This window comes from Macrobrachium rosenbergii, chromosome 20, assembly GCF_040412425.1.
Source record: "Macrobrachium rosenbergii isolate ZJJX-2024 chromosome 20, ASM4041242v1, whole genome shotgun sequence".
Classification (NCBI taxonomy): Eukaryota; Metazoa; Arthropoda; class Malacostraca; order Decapoda; family Palaemonidae; genus Macrobrachium; species Macrobrachium rosenbergii.
In genome coordinates, this window is record NC_089760.1 from 28,826,396 (window position 1) to 28,841,133 (window position 14,738).

At 35.4% G+C, this 14,738-nt stretch overlaps 1 protein-coding gene across 8 annotated transcripts in view; it reads left to right on the plus strand.

Annotated features, from left to right (window-relative positions):
* The window catches only part of LOC136849181 (uncharacterized), a 1,024,479-nt gene that overhangs the window by 989,903 nt on the left and 19,838 nt on the right, over nt 1-14,738 (plus strand). For 4 of the 8 annotated variants that reach the window (XM_067122296.1, XM_067122298.1, XM_067122295.1 and 1 more), the window contains 3 exons: nt 562-654; nt 1,638-1,829; nt 2,136-2,231. The exons of 1 other annotated variant lie outside the window; for it this stretch is intronic. In XM_067122296.1, the coding sequence (XP_066978397.1) occupies nt 562-654; nt 1,638-1,829; nt 2,136-2,231 (381 nt within the window). The remainder of the gene's footprint in view (nt 1-561; nt 655-1,637; nt 1,830-2,135; nt 2,232-14,738) is intronic. 3 more of the 8 variants (XM_067122301.1, XM_067122300.1, XM_067122302.1) reach the window with 3 other exon arrangements.

Consider the following 14,738-nt stretch of genomic DNA (forward strand, 5'->3'; position numbering starts at 1 on the left):
AGCATCAAAGCTGTAATAAAGTTCTTTACAACTTGCACCTTGAAAGCTGGAAATCTTTCTATATCAATATTTTAAGTGCAGTAGACTACAGTAGTTTGGATTTTTGTCTTATTTTAAGAAGTGGGAAAACGCAAAAATATTAATTTCCGAGAGCCATTCTTTATTTGCATATGCCATCTATTTCAGCATATGGTATCAACAGTCTACGAATTTCCAGATCAGATTTTTCCTCATATTTGAAATGTATTCCTAAAATTCAAACGAATCGCAGTTTTGTTCATTTTTGGCTTAGACTCAGAAGAGCTTCTCATTAACTTTCATAACTGTCCTGTAGGCTGAGATACCTACTATCATGATTTCATTTTATACAAAAGAAAAATAATCATGTAATATATAATTATGATTAAGTACCAAATTTCGTTTTTCCAACTCGAAAGAATAGTTGGACCGATGCTAAGTTGAGTGAAAATATACGTACCATATCTAGATATTAACAAAAATCATAGGTATATCTCAAACATGCTTACAACCTCCTCGTCTTATTTGAACTTCCCGTAACAGCTGTCTGCAACCCTTCGTGTGCAAATGGAGGTACATGTATCATACCTGGTCTCTGTGCTTGCCCCTCTGGGTATCTTCCTCCAGCATGCACTCGTAAGTTTATGTTGATTTTAGTTTTGTTTGTTTCAATTGTAAATTGTGTTTATTATTCATAGTTTTCTTTTTGTTTGTCATGTAGCCACCTAGAAACGTTTGTTTGCTTTTATACTTTGTGAATCCCTGAGCTTTTTTATTTAACTTGTATTAATCATTTCCTTGAGTTCACTTTTCTATTGTAGTAGCAACGGAATTGATTTGGAATTTATAAAAACTCAGACTCATCACAACTTCAAAGTAGTTTTATCATCTAGTATTTTGTCATTTTCCGAGCTTCTGTTGCTTTTAACTTTTTCATTTTCCTTATTTCTTAAACGATACACGCTAATGTAAGTTCCCTCGTATTCACATTTTTCCGCTTTTACTGCCGCTGGAAGGATCTTCCCTTTTCCAATTTAGTTCTTGTGTATATAAAGCCTCCCATTTCGAATTTAGTTTCTCCATTATGCTAATCCCTTTACCTTTTCGGATATGTTAAATTTGCCTGTATTATTTTTGTTTAACATTAAACCTCTATTTTTCAGTTTAGGTTCCAGTGTATATGAAGCATTGCCTTTTCCGTTCATTTGCCAAATATACATTAATTCATCCTTTGTCTAATTTAGTTTTTGTGTATGTTAACTTATTTTATATGGCTTAAATCCTTTACGTGTCAAGCCATATATTTGTTGCGTTATTCATATGTATTAAGCCTCCTTTTTCTCATTTAGTTCCTGTGTTTGTGAAGTCTCCCTTTTACAGTTTAGTTCCCATATAGGTTAGTTTTTCTCTGATTTAAGTTTTAATTTTTCCATTTCCTAACCCATTTTCCAAATAAGTTAATCACCCGTCTCTAATTTAATTCCTGTTTACGACCGACCATTTTCATAATACATGTTCATATCAAGCCTCTCTTTCCTAATTAAATTTGTTTATGTGCTCAGTCTCCCTTACCAAGTTTAATTCCCATTTATGTTAATTCCTTGGAATTCTGTTCCCAGCCATGTGCACTAAACGTTGCCTACACGGGGGTGTGTGCACTGGTGTAGACATTTGCACGTGTCCCGGTGGGTACAGTGGACCGAGGTGCGAATCTGCAGTATGCACGCCTCACTGTCAGCACGGAGGACGCTGTGTCGCTCCTGGTGTTTGTTCATGCCCAGCTGGGTACGGCGGACCCATATGTCAAAGACGTAAGTCGTTAGAGCATCACTCACTCTTCGGATGGTAAAAGGCTTTTAAAACTATATTTTAATGGCTTTTTATTATTTGTTTTTGTACTTTTTTATTTTGTTTAATTTAGTTGCAATTTTTTTTACATGATCCATTTGTTAACTTTTAATTTTTCTAAACCTTTTAAGATAATTTATATATGTATTACTTTAACTTTCCTTAATCAGTTTTTCCATCTTCAAGAGTATTTTTGTAGTTTTTTCATTTATTGTTCTTGTAAGTGGTATTATGGTTCATTTGAGAACATGACAGGCCATCTGTTGCAGCCGTGTGTCGACCGCAGTGCCAAAATGGTGGTGCATGTGTAGCCCCTTACAGATGTCGCTGTCCGAATGGTACATTTGGTTCATACTGCCAGCATTGTGAGTTTTTGTTTTACACCATTTCTTTTCGAGCTTTTATGGTTTGTCCTATAAGACAGTTCTTTTCCTTAATTTTTCATAATTTTTTGTATCTCATTCCCATCTCCGTCATTCTTAGTATTTTTATACCCGTAAATATTTTTGGTTGTCATTTATTTATTTGTTAGTTGATTTATTTGTTTATCATGGTTTTCTGAAAGTGCATATTTCTGGAACAAAACTATGATTCTTATTCTCGGCGTTGATGCATAAATAAATCTAGGTTTTTTCGATTCGTTTACAATGAGTTAAAGAATTTTCCCGTGCTATCTGTTTTTTGGGCAATTTGTTCAGCCTTCCCTACCGCTGTCATCATCAGTTCTTTATTCAAAACTAAAGTATTTCACACTAACCTTTGTCACTCTCTTGTCATTTGTCAATCTTCCTTGCGATTTAAAATGGCCTAATTGGTTCCAGATCCTGGGTTTTGATTCTAAATACTATACATCTACCCATCCTTCCTAATGCTCTCAGGTTGCCAGAACCAGCCAGACCTCGCAGTGGCAATATGGGGATTGCTACTGGACGGATTGCTCGCTTCCGTGACGTTTTTTATTTTTTTTCACTTTTTATTTATCGAGGCGGTTTAATTTCATTCATGAGTAACACTCAAAATACCACGGAACCATAGTGCAGCACCATGTAGCCATAGATGTTGGTGTGAAACGGAATATTCCCAGTTGTTACTTGCTGTTAGGAATGTTACGATGCGAATATTATCCGTCAAAGGCGGTAAAAATGAGGAAACCTCCAAAGACAAAAAGCCAACTCTCCAAGCGCAAAGAAATTAACTAAATCCCAAATTCATAAAATATTCTATTAAAATGCCTTAAAAAACCAAACATTAAATAAAAATCGTCGTTCAGAAACCTTACGATTTAGTTGATAACAGATTCTTGAAGATAGTACGTCGAGAGGTATTTACCATGTCTTCACGAGTCGGTTATTCATTAATTTCGCCGTAAATTTGTGGAGGAATGATCATTTCTGTATATTCTACTTCTGAATCTGTATAAAACTTAACTTGCTATTTGTTGGGGTTTTGGGTGTCATTGTTGTAACGTTTCTGTATTTTGTGCCATTCGTGGAAATCAGTTGTTTCCTAGAATTCCAAGTTCTTCCGTCATTTTAAGAAATAGTTGCCATTTCCTTCATATTTGGGGTTGCCTTTTTTTCTCATATTTTTCCATTTTTCTTCGTGGCGTAAATACCCCTTTCCTATAGATCGTCCAAATTCTAATCATAGAAATCCTACAAAAAACGTTGTCTACAGAATGTTATAAATCATAGCTTTACGTTCAACATATTGGACGGGTTTGAACGAGCAGGAGCAACATTCTCTCTCTCTCTCCTCACATTTCCTGTCAGTGCAGTGGACGTTTCCTTCCGACGCAAGACTAGGTTTTTTTTTATGCACAGGAACTTCACCATTTTAGTTTGGTTTTCAATAAAACATAAGTCACGTCAATTTCCCTTCGTGAAGTTATTAATTTTCGTTGACCGTCAGTGATCTAACAACAGGTCGGTTGAAAATGTCGTCAAATTTTTTTTTATCCTTTCTTATCGGGTCTTGGTGTTGCGATGATGCAAAAAGGAAGGCTCCAGAAGGTGACTGTTTTTAAATGAGGTTGCTAGCCCTAGGCCTGTGTCGGCTATTAGTTTACATCAGTAATATAACGATGATCGGAGATGTTTAATAGAACTAAAACCAGGCTGAAAATTTTGTTTAGTTGTGAAGAACATTCTTAGATTCTGTATATTTAATCATTATTTTATGAATGACTAATATAACAAGGAAAATTTTTAGTCCTTTCACAGTTTGAAATTTTACCAAACAGATGAAAGTAGGTTTTCAGAAGAAACCAGTAGTAATCCAATAGTATGAGAGAGAGAGAGAGAGAGAGAGAGAGAGAGAGAGAGAGAGAGAGAGAAGTTTTTGGAAGGAACGGAAAGAATTTGAATTTCGTCAAGTTTTTGGAAGGAACGGAAAGAATTTGAAGTTTTGAGTTTTCTCATTGCTTACTGATGAGGTTTTGAAAATTTGGTCCTCAATAGATTATATATGGTTTTAGGGGCATCACAGACAGCTATATGACCTCGGGCATAGGGTTTGCAATAAACTTATTGTAAAATGCAGAAGAAAGTACTGTGTACGTTTTAAATTTGTGTGTAGGATTCATATGGATAATGAAGAAATGCATGTTAGTGAATATGTTGAAGAGAGAGAGTCGGCTGTTTTCGGGACTTGAAATAAAAGGTGAAGGAAGGCTTGAATGACTGAGATGGGCAGAGAGGTAAGTGTCTAGTGTTGCAAGGTAAAGAGCAAGGAATAGACCAGCTTTTGTAGAACCAGGAAAACTGCATTAACTTACAACTGTCTGTCTAGGGTGGACTTTAGTTGAATGGGACTTTTGCAAGAATATATAGGTTGTATAAAGGCTTGATGTTAAAGAAAGTCCCAAAGTGAAGTGTCTGATGTCTCCTTCACTATTTGACTATTGTTTGGAATAATGAGTAAAGATAAGAAAAAGTATATTTTTTTATAAGAGAATGAGTTATTAACAGAAGAAGGTATGACTTGCGGTTGGAGATTTTTTTTTTTTTTTGAGTGCGTTTGATCACATGGAGCCTACATAGAGGTTAGTGACCACTTGAAAAATTCAGGAATACGGAAAATGTATTTTTTTATTATCTGTATAATTTTAAGAAATTTTTTTATTTAAAAATGTTTTGGGTAGTTCCTGTAGGCCCCATGTTAATCCCAGAGTCGATTCCAGGCCAGTTTTAGTTTTTCATTTAAATTAGACAGCCTCGATCCAGTGACAGTTAAGCGTAAAGTTGCTATTTTTTTATTACAAAATTTCTCTTTGCTATAAACATATAAAATATTAATTTTCCTTCAAATATGGTTAAAAATTTATTTTCTTGTATTGATTGAGCTTGAGGAATGAAGCAATAAACGGTATTTTAGTTACTAATATTAAAATTTCACGAGACTTCCCCGTATTTCACTGGTGTTTACAGCTACCCCTTGACAAATACCCACTCATGGTTATTTATATCCGTGCATATATTACTTTAATAAACCGAAAAATTTTGCTTCCTGAGATTGCTTGTATGATTGAAGAAAAAAAAGTAAAGGACGAACCGATAAAGCAGTAGCTATATGCCATTCCTTTTGGGAGAATGTAAAATGATGGTAAAAAAAAATGAAAAGCATATTTGAGCCTTGTTTCATGCCGAGGGGAATTCGTGTAGCTTTGCTAAACCAATTTCACGTTACAAGAGATATTTTGTTACAGCGAGTAGGTAAGCGAACCTAGACTTTTTATTTTAATCCAGACTCACTTTTCGCGAGCAATTCTGCTGCATTCTAGTGGTTATTTTGTTATTGTTCTTTTATTTCTCGAAATTTACCTGTTCATTTAATTTCCGTCATTCCAGTGTAAGGTGTAATCTTCACCAATCTGCGTGTGCAAGAGAGAGAGAGAGAGAGAGAGAGAGGTAAAAAGTTTATCCATTCAAATCAGTTACGAAATTTGCAACTAACTATAGAAAAGATCGGTGACTAATCGTGACTAATCAGAAAAATAATGCAATTCTCTTTTTATTTGGCGCGGAGAGAGAGCTGAGAAAGAAAGAAGGAAGATATGTTTTTACGGTTTGTTTGTACATATAAAGATGATTATAACTAGTTCTGTCACGTAACAAGGAACAAAAGCCCAAAGAGTAACGTTTTCCAAGACTTCTCTTTTATAAAAATATGAGAGAGAGAGAGAGAGAGAGAGAGGAGAGAGAGAGAGAGAGAGAGAGAGAGAGAGAGAGAGAGAGAGAGAGAGAGAGAGGGTAGGCGCAAATCTGAAAGGGAAATATGCATACACTCGTGTCTCGCTTGGGAAATGAAAAATGTGAATGCCCTTTCTGCTGGGACCTGTAAAGGAAATGTTGGCTGAATAGGAAAGTAAATGTAAATAAGTCTTTTCTTTTTTATAAAGGTTGAATTTTTTAAAGCTAAGTTTTCTGAGAAGAAAATGTAGATAACGATTTTACTACCTTCATGATTGTACTTTTTCTGCCATGTGCATAGATTTGATTGATTGCTGCATATACTATTATGATCACTTATACTGGAAGATGCATCAAATGATGTTGGAAGAAGTTTCTGATTGACTTAGAGTATTTTTATTTTTTAAGATCATGGTTTTTAGGTTCTAAACAGAGGGGGATAAGAGGGTTCACGGTACTAACAAATTATTATATATCCCCACATTTGGATTTATTTATTTATTATTTTGGTTAATCATGATAGAATGTCAATGATATATAACGTAATATCACGGTATGCATTCTCACTTGTTTTACTGGAAGACAAATCGATTAAAAAAAAAAAGTGTGTTAATCACAAACCGTTTACATGCATGTGATTGCTAGCAAAGAATGCGAGGGTATCCGCAAAAATCTGATAGTTTACAGAGAAGTGAGAACGGAGTTACTGTCTGTGTATGTGTCTGTATATCTGTCTATATGAGGGTGGTAAAATTAAAGACGCATGCGCGACATCGCATAAACGAGCATACAAATCTTACATTTTAGTCCAGATATTTTGTTAAGTTACTGGTTTCGAAGAACAAGTTTGGCGGAAAAATATTCAGCAACGAATTGCCAACTAATTTTACCGAATTCGCCCAAAGATTATACGCACAAGATTGCAAATTATAAGGCGAGCAATCAACTAGGGCAGCACTCATAGAAAAAAAAAATGCAGATTTGTGCTCCTGGTTATGATTCCATGTTGATAACTCAGCTATTCAGATAGGTTACTCTCAAGAGATGCACAGACAAGATTGCTAAACGGGTGCTATTTTGCCAGCTCATGAGCAGATACACAGACAAGTTGCTAATGCATGAAGAGGTACCAGTGTTACTCTTGAACAGCTACAGAAACAAGATTGCGGACTCATGAGCGAGTACACAGACAGGATTTCTCAACTCATTGTCAGGTAGAAAATCAAGCTCGGTAATTCATGAGAAGGAACACAGTTAATGCTGCTAACTCATGCACAGATACACAGACAAGATAGTTAATTACAGAATAGGTAGCACTTGACAGGGATGGTAATTCATGAGCTAGTACACAGACCATTATGATTTAGAAATGGATACCCAGACCATCCTGTCACTCTATCTGTAAAAGTGTTAGCAATCTAGTCTGTGTTAATGGTCAAGATTTAGTGACCCTAGACTTTGTGCGTATTCACGAGTAAGCAACCCCCTGAGTTACAGTCTTGTCTAAAGCATCTTTTCATGTTTAGTGTCTGTATACATGTTGATGAGGTATACAGACACTGTTGCAAAAACATGAATAGTTACGTAGACATGATTATAACTCACAGGGTTGCTTACTCGTGAGAATGTACAGAGACTAGGGTTTGCTAACGCTTGACCACTTGCAAAGACAAGATTGCTAACACTTTAGAAGATAGGGTGACAAGATGGCAAACTCATGAACAAGCTTACAGGCAATAGTGCTGTTTCATGAATAGAGTTATAGACAAGATAATAGCATATGAGCAGTTACGCAGCGCTACTAACTCGTGAATTCGTACATACATGCTAACACGTACAGGCATGCGCAAACAACGAAGTTGATTCTTGAACAGGTGCCTTATATTAGGTCACGAACTTATGAATAGGTACACTAACAACATTAACATCTTAACAGGTGTGGGAGACGGATGCTAGCTAACTAATAGATTTGATGATAAGATTGCTAAATCATGAACAGGGACACAGTCAGGATAGCCTTTTATGAAGAGGCACACAGGACCTGGTACTCAATCATGAATGTTAACGCATTCCCAGGGTTGCTAATTCATGAACACATACACAATCAAAATTGCTAATTCATGAACACTATAAGGATTAGGCTGCTACCTCTTGAATAAATACGTAATCATGATTGCTAATTCTTTAACAGGTTTAAACCTTAGTCTGCTTAACCATGAACTGGTACACTGAAAAGGTTGCTAGTTTATGAACAGATTCACAGACGTTGCTAGTTCTTTTAATAGGTACATGGATAAATAACAGGAGCGCACATTAGATGGCTAACTTACAGGCCGGTACATAGAAAATATAGCTGACTTAATGCATACAAAATTCCTTACTCTTAAACAGGTACATAGGGTTAATATCTTATAAATAGGAGCACAGACTAAACCCGTGAAACAGTTGTAAGGAAATAATAGTTATATAACCTTCTTGCAATGAATGCGTTAATTGTTGCCTAACAACAACAACAACAACAATAATAATAATAATAATAATAATAATAATAACTAGATGTTACTTCTACTGTGTTGACACAGTTGCTACCACTCAACATAGGAATTGCACGGAAATTAAAGCGCTTTAACACGAGTCCTTAAAAACTTATAGAAGTCTAAGTCTATAATTTTGTCGAAATTATAGTAATATAATGTATTTTTTCAAGCAAATACCTTACGGTAAAAAATACTGTGGAATTATTTTTGAACCTCTTAACGTCCGAAAATGCACTCTCTCTCATGTATTTTTATGTATACCATCCGATTCTAAGAAAAGAAAACCAAAGTGTCCTCGAGAATATTTGTCAAATAAAGAATGTGAAACGACATTCATTTTTGGCAGTGGCATATTTACTTGGCATTCTGGGGAAAAAAGAAGCGGCGGGAATATTGAGACAAGAAATATATTGTATAGAGTGTGTGAGATTTGAGAAAAAGATTTTCTTTTGTGTTTTCGTATTAGATGACGTTTCCAGCTCCTAGAATATAAAATCCGATATTGTATTTTTTGTGGAACTCTTTCTGTCTTCTGGCGAGCCCCTATCTGAGTGTACGCGCGTGTGTGTTTTTATACGTATGCAGAATTGTATCCTCATGAGAGATCAGCATTGTATACTAAAGAAAGAGAACATGAAAATAAAAGCAGTAAAATAACGAAAAAAATAATAAAATTACCCCTTATCCATATGGAGAATGCGTTAACTTGCTCCTGACTTTGTTTATCGGGAGAGAAACAAAAATGGGTTATCTAGACTCCTAGACGTAGGTCTTTATGAACGCCCCGAAAAGGTAAGGCAATTGGCTTAGCTCTGCCAAAGTCGTCTCATTTATTTTCATTTTCACCCAAAACTAGATTTGTTGTTTTTCCCCGGAAGAGAAATTGCATCCGATTTCAGGGAACTAGGAATTTTCGTAACATTATTTTGTTCTTTATGTTTATCGCCTTTCATTTTGATTCGGGTTTTTATTATGGCATGGGAAATTAAAAATGTTTTCTCTTAAGATCTCAGTTACATGAAGTGTCATATGTATTTTTCACACAAAATTATCATCACCATCCTACCAAATGTCCGTGGCACAAGAAGCTTTAGCATTCTGGTGCCAGCAGCCATGGCGCACGTTACGAGTATCTTACAAAGTTAAACGAAAAGTTATCTTTAACAAATTTTTGTTTCCTAATCTTCGCCCAGAGCTGCAATCACCACATTCATAATCATCCAGCAAAGTTATTGTTTTCCCGTGTATTGTCACTCCAACTCCACCCATACATACAGTAGTTATTGCTTCCTTTTTTTTTTTGTTTACATCGGGGCTGTTCACCCTTGTGTTCCACTGACTTTCTGACATGTCAGAAACTTTATTCATCTTTATTCGTATCTTGTATCACTAAAAACTTTTGTCTTAAATCCTCACAACAACGGCAATTTAACCTTGTGTTTCTATTTTTACCACGCTCCCCTAGTTCTCTCTCTCTCTCTCTCTCTCTCTCTCTCTCATGCATGCTACTTCAAAGGAAGTTTTGTTTAGATCAATACATTAAATGTATCGAATTTTTTTTAAAGCTGGTCAAATCTAATTATGATGCTGAAATTAAACCCTTTGGGTTATCATTATGAAAGCTAAGATCACAATCATAGGTCAGGCAAAATTATATATGGAGAATCATATTAATAACTGCATTTTTTTATTTGTTTCACTTAAATGGGTGTATATTTTAAAGAAGAGATGTAATTCTTTTAGTGTGCAACTTAAGATGGGACTGCAACGTATGTTTTGGGAATGTCTGTTCCTGTATACATATTGTAATTCAGCATCAAATGCGTTATTATTATTATTATTATTATTATTATTATTATTATTATTAGGTAAGGAAATATTTATATGGAACAAGCGTCAAAGATTGTTCATTTCCGTGACATTTTAATTAAGGTTCAGCATACGGTTGGTTACTCCAAACACATACACATAAAATTTTCATACTTTTAGTAAAATGATAAACGTTAACCATAACTTCACAGCGGACTTTGAAGCCGATTCCGTTTAGTATGGAAATAGGAATGACAAGCTGTAATTATTTGATAAGTGCTCTCTCCAAGAATTTTTTTTTAATAACTGAATCTCCTCCTAATAAAAATAAATTACTTTACTTGGTTGGGATGAAGTGTCTTTGATAGTACATACAAAAATTATACTAAATAACAAATAAGTGGAACAAACAAGCCAGGTTCCCCTCAAATCTGCATGCAAAACCTAAATTCAATTTGCGATCGTGTCTCGGTTTTAAAAGTCCGAAATCAGGTTACCAGCAATAGATTGCACCAGTGGAAGTTCAATGCATTTTAATCATTTTGGTAGAAAGGATAACACAGACACAACGAAGATTGTCTTAGGGAATGGTTATTGATTTCGCTTTTGTCTTTGATCATAATTTGTGTTCAGCTCACGTACACGTAAGGTGGTCTCTCTCTCGGAAAATCCCCTCTTAGTGGATTTATTTAATGAGCATTTGTTCCGGATCATATGCTTATATAACCCCAGTATCTTTTTAAAAGCAGTAACCCCGATTTCCCAAACCTGAGTTGAGCATATGGTTTTATCAAATACTGTCTAACAGTATTCAAGTGGGGAGGTGGTTTTAGAAAATGCTATTTGCATCGTATAATCCTTATAAATTAGTTATACAAAATACAAGGAACTATGTTTTGTGATTCTTTGTTAAAAAAGTGAGAGGCGAAATATGCCGTTGTGTCCATGCTCGTGGACTTGACTGAATTGTAATATACTGACATTATAACCTACCAGCAGTCATCTATTTCTTTATCCTACTGGCCATATTTGCCCTTGAGTATGTGTAGCTTTGGCAGCGTGCCTCAACATCATTGGTCGTATGACAAAACAAGTGAAATAATAGGGCAACAACACCTTTCTCTTTCACCGCATTGTCGCCATCATTCCAGGGAGAAAACTAAAGAACGGGGCATTTCTTGAAACGCTACATTTTGTAGAATCCTGAGAATCAGGCCATTACATTTCTTGCATAGATATAGTTGCAAAGGCAATTAGATCGGCGTGCTTTCGTTTAGGTTTTGTAACCTTGCAGTTTCAGTTCCAGAGAACGTAAAGGTTGGTTGAGAGTCAGATCAAACGTGAGTAAAGAAAAATATCGGTTTCGTAGGTACTATTGATGTAAATTTATACCAGATTTAGAAACTCACTCCCCAGACTTCAAACCCCTTACCATTCGTTAGGGGATTTAGGAGCAACTACGTAGATCTGAGTCGTACTGTGGTCCTAAGTACTTGCTCTAAACTAAATTTGCAGGGTTTTCTCACTCCTTTTACCTGCTACGTTTTGGCTCCCGTAATGATGGACCTGTTGTTGACAGCATAAGCGCACAGATTGAATGAGAATTAGACTAGTCTTAAGACGTGAAGGAGGTGAGGATGAACGTCATTCCTCCTTTCTGTATGATTCGAGTAACTGAGGTGCTTGAGTGTGATCATGATAGAGGGGAAGGGCCCAGGGTTTGTGTAGGAGTTTAACGTGCAGCTAATGAGCCTTACCTGTAGGTATTATAAAGCTACTAAGTTTGTACGACTCTGCACAGGAGGTTTCATCCTTTGTTTGATAGTCTGGCTATGAACGTGATGGTTACTGCAGCCTTGTATTATCTCTCTCCATCCCTTAAAAGGGGAAGTGTTTCAGTGGAAAGTAGTAATGACAACTATGCCCCTATTACATCAGCATAATATTATATCCAGAATCAATGTTTTAGAGTTTATTATATAAAACAGAATGGAGTTCCAATAATAATTAGTTTCAATGATTAAAATTTGTACGATTTCAGTCGGCCAGTAAAACATATATAGGTTTCCCCCTTTCCTTTCATACAGAAACCTTTTGAAAGCTATTCCGATCCAAGTTATAATTAATAATTTTTTCAGCTGGAAGTTCAGTGTTCCCAATATCATTTTCCTGGCTTGATTTACTATTCGTATTTTTACAATGTGAAGCCGCTTAGACGAAACTTTCGAGGTAACTGTATTAAGGTACTTGATTGTTTGTACTTGAGGGTTCGTTGCAATCTAAGAGAATATATTCAGTTTTACAAGGATTACGATAGCTTTTTCCTCAGGAATTAACTGAATATTTTCTTATTACGTATTACCATCCTAAATCTTTATTAAAATGTTATGCTTATTCTGTTGTTGGATAAAAAAATATTGAAACGTTCTACAAGCACTAGCTGTCAAGTTCCAAGAATTAACAAAAAAAGACACGCCTCATAATACTCGTACCTTCCTTTGCCCCTTTGTAAACAGAAGTTAGAAAAATTGTTATAGCCCACCTATTCGCGGCTTAGTTTACAAACGTTTTTGGTAAATTTCGTTTTATGATGAAAGAGAGGCTGACAGAATTCCCAAAATCAAGTTCGACCACTGCAAAAAGTTTTACGTGTAAATGGGCCGAAGATTACATAGCTTTCGAAAAAAAAAAAGGGGCGGGGGGCAGGTTAAAGTCTTAGGAGATAGAGAGGCAGATAATCTCACTTTCTAGAAGTTTGATACTTTTTTCATACTGAAAAAAAGGACCTTCCATAATAACTGAACTCGACAACTTTTACAGACTAACTTTGAAAAACTTGAGGGAAAACGAAATAAAAAGAATGGAGATTCGACACTTTCTCCTCGCATTTGATTGTGTACAGGAGCTTCCCGTACAACAAAATTTAAGGGTAGAAGCCAAGTCACAAGTATTTTAAAAGAAGATTGAGCTGTTTACCTTACTAAATATGTTTTTCGAAAAGCTTTATTTTGAAAACACGAGAGATTTGCTTCTAGTAGCATCGTAGATATCTTTGAAACCGAATAGTTACAATTTGGGAAATTGGCATTTACATTTTAGCTGTGGAAATATTGTGTCGTCTAGGATCCTGTACCTTTTATGATTGATCCCTGTCACATTATAACAGATGAATGGGTTTGGCTAGTTTATAATTTCGTGCTAAATTTTGATTTTAATTATAAAGCAGTTGGCTTAACTTCTGTGGCAATGCAGGCGCTTTGTGTGTGTGTATATATATATATATATATATATATATATATATATATATATATATATATATATATGACATTTTTTTATCACAGCGTGATTTATATACGATCATGAAGCTACAAATATCGCTTAATATCAAATCCACGCTACCTCGGGAATATCCCCGATGGGGAATTATCACCGAAGGGGAATTTATAAGTGATAAATGGACGGGCACTGCCGAGTCTCGATCCCACGACACACAGACGCGCATCCAGTCGTCGACGCTAACCACTCTTGATAGCTCAGTGGTTAGCGTCGACTGGATTCGCTGGATGCGCGTCTGTGTCGTGGGATCGAGACTCGGCAGTGCCCGTCCATTTATCACTATAAATTCCTTCGGTGATAATTCCCATCGGTGATAATTCCCCATCGGGGATATTCCTGAGATATTTGTAGCTTCATGATCGTATATATATTTGATATTATATATATTTATATATATATATATATATATATATATATATATATATATATATATATATATATATATATATATATATATATATATATATATATATATATATATATATATATATATATATATATATATATATATATATATCACCATGATTCCCAAATATTCTTTTTCGTCACGTAAACTTCCTCTTGTAATATAGTATATGACATGATGGAGTTACCGTAAAGAGAGGCATATATTTTAGAAGTTGTGATATTTTACTGGTACCGTCAGTGTACCTGCGGTTCCCTTCGGCCCCAAGCTGCACCCACTTTTTTGCCTTTCACTTTACCTACCTTCCCCGCTTCCTTTCTTCAGCCTTTCCGTTTAACACCTCTTAACTTTTACTTCTTGGTGCAAGTATGGATTTCTCTCACCTTTAGATTATTGTACTTCATTTCCACAGTTTTCTGGGTCTCTCTACCTTGTTGTCCAACTACTCCTTTCACTGTCTTAAACGCTGAATGCCCGAAAGTGGCCCAGTGCTTGGTTTGACAGCCTGAATTTATTAAATCAAATCAAATACAGCGAAAACACGTTTTTCTAAATAAACCATAAAATGCTATCTCTCTCTGTCATACATATACG